At 43.2% G+C, this 9725-nt stretch overlaps 1 protein-coding gene across 1 annotated transcript; it reads left to right on the plus strand.

Annotated features, from left to right (window-relative positions):
- Positions 1-3995: 3995 nt before the first annotated feature.
- On the plus strand, positions 3996-9401 carry LOC113409227 (coatomer subunit gamma-2; the record flags this gene model as incomplete). Its single annotated transcript, XM_026662915.2, has 6 exons — positions 3996-4156; positions 5151-5284; positions 6285-6352; positions 7150-7338; positions 8566-8661; positions 9158-9401. Coding segments are annotated over exons 1-6 (829 nt in total), but the record flags the coding sequence as incomplete, so codon positions are not given.
- Positions 9402-9725: the final 324 nt, after the last annotated feature.

The following is a 9725-nucleotide window of genomic DNA, read 5'->3' on the forward strand; positions in this document are numbered from 1 at the left end:
CCCCCCCCCCCCCCCAAAAAAAACCCTTCCTTTTCGGCCCACAGCTGTTTCGGCGGGGCGGCGCTGGGGAAGGAGGGTTTGTTTCCGCGGTGCGGGCAGCGCTGGGGTGGGGGATGTGTTTCGGGGGGTGTAGCAGGGTGGTTACCCCGCTCCTGCCCTGAAGGGCTTAAAACAGCCTTGGGGGAGGGCTGTGGCAGGGGAAAAGCTGAGCTGATTGGGGAAGCCGCTTCAGCTGGGCCATGCCACAATCAGGCCCCAGCTGGCCTGTATAAAAAGGCTGTGAGCCAGAGGCCCAGAGGAAGTCTCTCTCTGCTTGTAGAGAGAGAAGGGTCTGGCTGCTAGGGAGTTGAGCAGGGTACTGGGAGTGGAGCAGGGCTGGGGAAGGCTAGAGGAGCTGGGAAACTCCAGCCTGGAAAACCCCCAAGCTGCGGACCTAGCTAAGGGCCTAAGACCAGTACCAGGGCTGCAGAGGGGCAGCCCAGCTATAGAGGGAGGCAGCAGGTCCAAACCCAACCTTGCCTGTGATGAGTGGCTGATATACCCCAGGGCGCGGGGGCTAGTTAGTGACTGGCAGTAGCCTTATACTGAGGTGAGGTGGGGATTAGAGGATTGGGGGTTCCCCAGCGAGAGGAGACCAAGAGCCAGAGTGTGGGGGTATTGCCAGGGGGCAGCACCCCAGATCAAAGGGCACCAGGGTCCAGGAAGGACACAGAGCCAGCGGCAGTGGGACACCGGCCTGCAGAGGTCGCTCCAACGGCTGGATGAGCTAATTCCCGAGAAGACCAGCAGGAGGCGCCGCTGGGGTGCGTCCTGCTTGCTTACACGGGGGCTGGGCGGCGCTGGGGGGGCGATGGGGCTCGGCGGGGCTGGGTGGCGCTGGGGGGGGGGCGTGTTTCAGTACGGCCGGGGGGTTTCGGCCCTCGGCTATTTTCTTTGGAGTAATATGGCCCTCGCCGCTTTACGAGTTGTGCAGGCCTGCCTTAGGCCCTGATCCTGCCATGTGATGTGGTGGGCAGATGTCTATTAACATATTGCGAGAGCGTGAGTGAAGGGATCCATCATCATGCAACACATTCCAGGTTCAGGACTCTATTCATTTGTTCATTCAGTGTCACTAATCACTGTAAGTAGCAGAAAATGTTAAGTTATTGAAGCAATTATCATTTAATTATTGCAATTAGTAAAATTCATGACACCAGTCAACGTGATCACACTTAGAAAATTGCCTCCAACTTGCCATTCAAACTAATGGACAATTTTTAAAAACACATGGACTTTCAGCAAAAATAGGCATCCTTTTCTTTTTGAGGAAATGGTGAAAAATGAGTATAAAAAAACTATATGCAGTTTCTCCACACTTACAACGTTAGCTTCTTAATTATATGTGCAGTTTGGTATATACCTCTACCTTTTCCCCACTAATTTTCTCTGGTGATTGGGATCTTATTTTGCTGAATTCGTGACCAGTCCAGATAGGAGTTTTGTTTTGAATTTGAAATCTCTTCAGGGATTAATCTCAATGGATCAAACCAAAAAATCCCTTCATCTCTTGTTTTTTGTCAAGAAAACTTACTGTTAAGACTACTCGAAAGACCCTAAGTCTGGCCTTTTTAAGAGATCTGTTTGTGTGTTTGTATAGGGACAGTTTTTAAATAAGTCTCTCAGGGAGCTAGGAAATGTAAAAATAATCATTGAAGGTTTAGGGCATAATTGAGCTGACAACAGTTGGTATTTAGATCCTTACCCAAACACACAAATCTACAACTATGGATTTGTGACTTTCCAGATTCAGCTATTTATTATGCCTTGATATAAATTAGGACTGTCGATTAATTGCAGTTAACTCACGCAATTAACTCAAAAAAATCAATTGCCGTTTTAATTGCACTGTTAAACAATAGAATACCAATTGAAATTTATTAAATATTTTGGATATTTTTTCTACATTTTCATATATATTGTATTCGGTGTTGTAATTGAAATCAAAGTGTATATTATTTTTATTACAAATATTAGCCCTGTAAAATGATAGACAAAAGAAATTAGTATTTTTCAGTTCACCTCATACAAGTACTGTAGTGCAGTCTTTTTGTCGTGAAAGTGCAACTTACAAATGTAGATTTTTGTTGTTACATAACTGTACTCAAAAACAAAACAATGTAAAACTTCAGAGCCTACAAGTCCACGCAGTCCTACTTCTTGTTCAGCCAATCGCTAAGACAGACCAGTTTGTTTACATTTACAGGAGATAATGCTCCCTTCTTCTTATTTACAGTGTCACCAGAAAGTGAGAACAGGCATTTGCATGGCACTTTTGTAGCCAGCATTGCAAGATATTTACGTGCCAGATATTCTAAACATTTGTATGCCCCTTCATGCTTCGGCCACCATTCTAGAGGATATGCTTCCATGCTGATGACGCTCGTTAAAAAAATAATGCATTAATTAAATTTGTGACTGAACTCCTTGGGGGAGAATTGTATGTCCCCTGCTCCGTTTTACCCACGTTCTGCCATATATTACATGTTATAAGAGTCTTGGATGATGACCCAGCACATATTGTTCATTTTAAGAACACTTTCACTGCAGATTTCACAAAACACAAAGAAGGTACAAATGTGAGATTTCTAAAGATAGCTACAGCACTCGACCCAAGATTAAAGACTCTGAAGTGCTTTCCAAAATCTGAGAGGGACGAGGTGTCGAATATGCTTTCAGAAGTCTTAAAAGAGCAACACTCTGATGCGGAAACTATAGAACCTGAACCACCAAAAAAGAAAATCAGTCATCTGCTGGTGACATCTGACTCAGATAATGAAAATGAACATGCGTCAGTCCACGCTGCTTTCGATCATTATTGAGCAGAATCCATCATCAGCATGGACGCATGTCCCTTGGAATGGTGGTTGAAGCACGAAGGGACATATGGATCTTTCGCGCATCTGGCACAGAAATATCTTGCAACGCCAGCTTCAACAGTGCCATGAGAACACCTGTTCTCACTTTCAGATGACATTGTAAACAAGAAATGGGCAGCATTATCTCCTGCATTGTAAACAAACTTGTTTGTCTGAGCGATTGGCTGAACAAGAAGTAGGACTGAGCGGACTTGCAAGCTCTAAAATTTTACATTGTTTTATTTTTGAATGCATTTTTTTTGTACATAATTCTATATTAGTAAGTTTGACTTTCATGATAGAGATTGCACTACAGTACTTGTATTTGGTGAGTTGAACAATACTATTTATTTTTTTTACAGTGCAAATACTTGTAATCAAAAATAAATAGAATGTGAGCACTGTACACTTTGTATTCTGTGTTGTAATTGAAATCAATATATTTAAAAATGTAGAAACATCCAAAAATATTTTAATAAATGGTATTCTATTGTTGTTTAACAGTGCAGTTAATTGTGATTCTTTTTTTAATCGCTTGACAGTCCTAATATAAATTAATCTACTCTGGAGAAGAAGCTTGGGCAGTAATTAGAAGGCAAAATAAAGCAATCCCACTTTGGGATTACTCTATAAAATGAGGATAATACTTAACTGCCTCAAGGGTATTTGCAGGGTTATTTGATGTTTGTAAAGCAGTTGGGAGTCCCTCAGATGGAAGATGCATTGGAAATGCACATATTATTTCTATGCAGCCTGGTTTTGTAAACGGGTACATTTGATGTTCCAGTGGCAAGCCCTGTCAACCCGGGTGGTGGACAGGTTGGTTTTATAGATCTTTCTCTCTTTAATATCTGATTCTGACAGCCTTACCTTTAAGGACCATGCGGGAACAGCTGGAACTGTAGTTCTAGTCATTTGTGAGTAACTTGTTTTCATATAAAGATGACAAGGTACTTTTAGGAAATAGCTGGTCTGATTACTTGTGGCACTCAGAAAATGTGGTAATATCAAATCCTTCCTAAGGGAACATGTATTTAAGGGATTTAGTTTTGTTAGGGACTGTCCTTATATGTATATCATATTTTCCCTCTGATTTTGTAGTATCATGCGTTGGGGCTGCTTTACCACCTCAGGAAGAATGATCGCCTTGCAGTTTCCAAGATGCTGAATAAATTCACCAAATCTGGACTGAAATCTCAATTTGCATACTGCATGCTGATCCGAATTGCCAGTCGGCTTCTGAAAGAGTCTGAAGAGGGGTAAGAGGAGAATCCACCATCTAAAAATACGGTGGTGTATAAATACTAAGAATAGAGAAACAACTTGGGGTAACAGAGTGTAACTAGGAGTAAAGGGATAGATTAGACTGAATTTCAAAAAAAAAAAAAAAAAAAAAAAAAAAAAAAAAAAGCTTCCTGACCATGTGCTTTTTCATTGTGGCAGAGTCTCCCAAGGGAATTGGGGACCCCTGCTACACCTCTACCCCAATATAACGCTGTCCTCGGGAGCCAAAAAAATCTTACTGCGTTATAGGTGAAACTGTGTTATATCAAACTTGCTTTGATCCACCGGAGTGCGCAGCCCCGCCCCCCCGGAGCACTTCTTTACTGCGTTATATCCGAATTCGTGTTATATCGGGTCGTGTTATATCGGGGTAGAGGTGTATTTGGGACACTTAAAACAAGACTAGACAGCAATAAAAAATCCATTAAGAATCTATCTGTACTGGCAGAGAGATGGACTGGTTGATCAGAGGTCTCTTTCCATCTCTGATTTCTCATCCTAGTAGAATAAAGGTTGTACTGTTTAGGACTTTAAACTCTGGATTGAAAGTCCTTTTATCAGTGAAAATTGTTGCTTACTGGATGTGGCCTACAATAAATATCAAGATGTTTCTCTTCTAAATGTATCCCTTCTGACTTGTTAAAGATTGAATGGGTGTTTGGACAAATTTAGAGATTAATATACTAGCTAATAGAACCATACTATAGTGTGCTATTGGGTATCCAGAATTAGTCTCGTATTATAAGTAGGGAAACATGGTAATGTGAATGATTTGAGCTATGTTCTAGCAGAGTCAATACTGTAATTTATGACTTTAGTGTAAAAAAAAAAAATCTGATTGCATATCTGTTCCCAGATAAGAGATCCATGTAGTGTCACAGCAGAACTTGTTTATAAACATTTCATCACATTACTAAGAAATAAAGAGTGCCTCTGTTTGAAATTGTGTGCGCTCCATTTCATTGGCAGGCACGAAAGTCCATTGTTTGACTTCATTGAGAGCTGTCTGCGAAATAAACATGAGATGGTTATTTACGAAGCTGCCTCTGCAATCATCCATCTTCCAAACTGCACACCAAGGGAGCTGGCTCCAGCTGTGTCAGGTCAGTCAAGGAATGAACCCTTTGTGCCCTCTGCTGCTGGGATGTTCTGGAAATACTTTATTGCTGCAATATTTGTTGGCTAAGATATTTTAAAGGTGCAGGAGATCAGGGTATGTTTGGTTTGTCATACTGTAGGACTAAGGATAGGCAAGGTGGCAGAACACAGAACCAAGAAATTGAAGTGTAACGTCTGTTATACCTATACATTAAAATATTAACTACTAATAAGAATACATTTTCTCTCACATATCTGCAACTGTAACTTTTTCTGACTCTCTCCTCAATTAGAAACAATTGGATGGGAAATGACTTGGGCTTTGGAGAGAAGGATCAAGAGACTGGTCACCAAAAAGGGACTGAATACTTTATCCTCTCCCTGACTGAGGGAAGCCAGGGTGTGGAGAGGGGAGAGAGGAAGATTTTGAGGGGGGTGGATTGATAGATATGAACTCCAGGTGGTAGAAAAGCTCATGTCTTTGAAATAAGCTGAAAACTGGGAGGTGAAATTTAAATTGAATTGGGAGACTAGGAAACTGTTCATGGATGGTGAATGTAACAGTATGAGGAGATAGATAGCAATACATATTTGACTAGAACCTTTAAATGCCCCAACAGTAGAGCCAACCTATGTGTGCGGACCACTGGACATCCTTCTCTCTCTAGTTGCCACTGCTTCTTCAAGGTGTATCTCTTTCTCAGCATCTGCTGTGGGTGAAACTGACTTGAATTATGTAATGCTTGTGTGTTGTGTGTTTCACTCTCAATGTACTGGAGTGTGGTAGTTCTCCTGCATCATCCAGAACCTGTTACCCCTTGTGTGTCACCTGAAGTAGTTCTCTGCTGCGCTCTTGAAGTGTATCCTGGTCACAAGGGTTATTGGTCTTTTCTCCCAAGCATGTTAGTGTCTGGATTTGCAGCGCTGGAAGCCAGTGTCTGTTGAAACACACTACTCTGTAAACTCCTGCATCATAAGTCACTTCTCTAAATGCTTTATTTTCAGTGTTGCAGCTCTTCTGTAGTTCTCCCAAACCTGTCTTGAGATATGCAGCTGTAAGGACCCTTAACAAGGTGAGTTTCTGAATCTCTTAAACAAGTGTTAAGGTATAAATCTTAGTGTGCAAAGCAAAGCATTGAAGGAAACCAAACTTCTGTGCGGAAAGGTGTTTCCTAAGGAAGTAGGGCTGTTACTCATGTGATTACTGTATGATCAGCCTTCCACGCTGATAGATCAGCCTTCCACTACAACAAAAAGCTATCCGATAGTAGTCAGGCTAATGATGCTCAGTTGTGAACCAAGGGACTCGTGACACCTTATAGTTGGATAACTTGTGATCTGCTATGGCTGTAAATCAGTGCTTTCTACCATAGGAAAGTTGGGATTCTGAAGTTTGGGGTACAAAGCATTAATCTCTAACTCTCATGATTTGGCTGCCTGTATATAGTTTCTGAATTGGAAGAGTGTGGGGTGAGTAAAACAGTAATCTGGCCTGATTTCAAGTTGGCGAACTGCAAAGACTAGGAACACATAAATAGAGCAACACCAGTGCTTACAACACCAACCAACCCTTCCAAGTGTCCTGCGCTGGCGTAGGACATGGAACCATGTCTCCCTCTACTGCTGGCTCCGCTAGTTATAACTACCTGCTATTTACAGTTAAAGGCATTATTTCTGCAGCTCAAGTGAGAGCCTGAGGCCTGTGTGTTTGAAGCTCAAAGGGGTCTCTGGTGTGGTCCCTGCTGACAGCCATGGTCTATGTATATGTGGCCAGTTTGTTCTGTAAGCACTAGGCCCTGATGAATGAACAGAAAGCACATGTTCTGATCCTTGCTCTAGTATATTATTGCCAGATTTACTTTCTTTCCAGGTGGCCATGAAGCACCCATCCGCAGTAACTGCCTGCAACCTGGACCTGGAAAACCTGATTACTGACTCAAACCGCAGCATCGCTACTCTGGCCATCACCACACTCCTGAAAACAGGGAGCGAGAGCAGCGTAGACAGGCTCATGAAACAGATCTCCTCCTTTGTGTCAGAAATATCAGATGAGTTTAAGGTGAGGCACGGGAGGCCTTTGACCTTTACTACTGCAGAATTTCCTCCTCCTGTTTTGTGAAGCTTTTCCAGTTGCAGAGAAGCCTTGAGTCATTTAGCCTTGTATCATGAAGCCAGCTGGCATTTCTTGAGATACAGTCTGTTTCTGCTTCTCTTCCTTTTTCCCAAAGATCCTATGGGATAAGAAACTCTCTGTCTGCTAAAAGAACGAGGAGTACTTGTGGCACCTTAGAGACTAACAAATTTATCTGAGCATAAGCTTTCGTGGGCTAAAGCCCACTTCATCAGATGCATGCAGTTGACTGTCTGCTGTTGACTGAACTGCAATGCACTCTAAGCACCACTGTAGCAAGGAACTGTCGATTGTAACTGTCTTGTGGGAGGAAGGGTGGTTTTAAGTTTTGATAATGATCCTCATGTATATCTAGCACATCTGCCCCAGGTGTACCCCAGCACACTTTGTAGTCTGATAGTTCACACAGTCTCTAAACTATATCAAATTCCAGAAAAAACATACTAAGGCTGGTCATTCGACAGTCAGGAAATACCAAAATGAAGGCTGCTGACACATTCTAACCTCTGCCTTCTGTGTACTTCCAATCAGTCTTTAATAGCATAATCACATACTGTTCTTCTGGGCCCCAGAATGAGGCAGAGATCTGCAGGAGATGCCCCTCTTAACATCATTGGTTAATTTGTCCCCATGGAGCACGGGAGCGCGCGCGCGCGCACATACACACACTCTTTCTCTGAAATGTAGTTGCTGAGATGTGGCAACTGTCTACCTATGAACAACAAATCTATGTAATCATTGTAAGACAGGAGGGGATGAATGTTAGATGCACTTGAAACTGCAGAGGGAATGTGTATAACACAACACAATTACCCAAACTGGAATTGGGCCAGGCTCTTAGAAAATCACTCCTGCCCTTGCCAAAAGCATTATGGGATCTCCCATTACTAAGCGGGGAGGCCAATGACTTATAACGCAAAACAGCTTCTCCAGCATCACAGTGCCTAGCATCATGCTGGCACATTGGCTTAGTACCGAGCTGGAGGTAAGAGTGCCACCTCCTGAATCGCTAGCACGTAGCTTTCCCTGTCTGACTGCTGAGCTTGTATCTGGCAAGATCACAGCTTGAGGTGGTGTGGCTGCAAGCTGCTTCTTAAGTCTCATAGAGAACTTAATGCACGATACTAAAGTCCTGTGTCCTCTTCTGTCTTGCAGGTGGTGGTAGTGCAGGCCATCAGTGCTCTGTGCCAGAAATACCCACGGAAACACACTGTAATGATGACCTTCCTCTCCAACATGCTCAGGGATGATGTAGGTTTAAAGCCTTTCTTACGTAGTTACTAGCACGTAATTGTGGTGGTATAGGGGGAATCATATGTTGTTAGTGTTTTCCTTTGGTGGTTGTACAGCATCAGTGGGGTTTGATTGATATTTCTGAACAAGACCTTGCTTATTTCGGTTCCTGAGCTATCTGATATGGGACTTTGCCACATTTCAGATCAGCCGACATAATCGCTTGGTACATCAAAAATTGGCCTGGATAAACATTTATAAAATGTATTATCAAGAACAACCCTGCGTTGGCCTCAGGGAGCTGGGAAGGACCTATGAGGACACCCAGCCCATCTCCTCTTCCTCCTCCTCCTCCTCTGATTCTGTGTGTATATGAACACTTTTGTTTCCTTAATGGAGGGAAACTGTATTCATAGCGTGAGGGCAAATGGGCACCTGTTCTTGTACAATGAAGGGCTGCATTTGCATCTGAGCAGCGCCTGCAGGATAAGCATCCTTTCCTTTTCCCTCCTAGGGTGGCTTTGAGTACAAGCGAGCCATTGTGGACTGTATAATCAGCATTATCGAGGAGAATCCTGAGAGTAAGGAATCGGGCTTGGCTCACCTCTGTGAGTTCATTGAAGATTGTGAACACACTGTTCTAGCCACAAAGATACTCCACCTGTTGGGCAAAGAAGGGCCAAGGACCCCATCTCCATCCAAGTACATCCGCTTCATCTTCAACAGGGTAGTTCTGGAGAACGAAGCAGTGAGAGCTGGTAAGCTACACAATTAAATACTTGATTGGCTTCATGTGTGCACACATGGAGTCTGGAACAAGGTGCTGGGGTGGGAGGGTGCTCTAAAGGAACAGTCCATAACTGTCTCCCAGTGTGCCTGCTCTTGGATTGCTCTTGGCTGTTTGCATTCACTCTTCTCATGTCATGTTAACATGAATGCTAAATATTCCTACTCTAAGGGGCATGATCATTGTCAAGGCTGGATCCCCACTTTGAACTTTAGGGTTCAAATGTAGGGGCCTGCATAAAAACTTCCAAGCTTATCTACCAGCTTAGCTTTGGTCCGCTGCCACCATCACAAGA

This window comes from Terrapene carolina, unplaced genomic scaffold, assembly GCF_002925995.2.
Source record: "Terrapene carolina triunguis isolate 2854851 unplaced genomic scaffold, T_m_triunguis-2.0 Scaffold31313, whole genome shotgun sequence".
Taxonomy (NCBI): domain Eukaryota; kingdom Metazoa; phylum Chordata; order Testudines; family Emydidae; genus Terrapene; species Terrapene triunguis.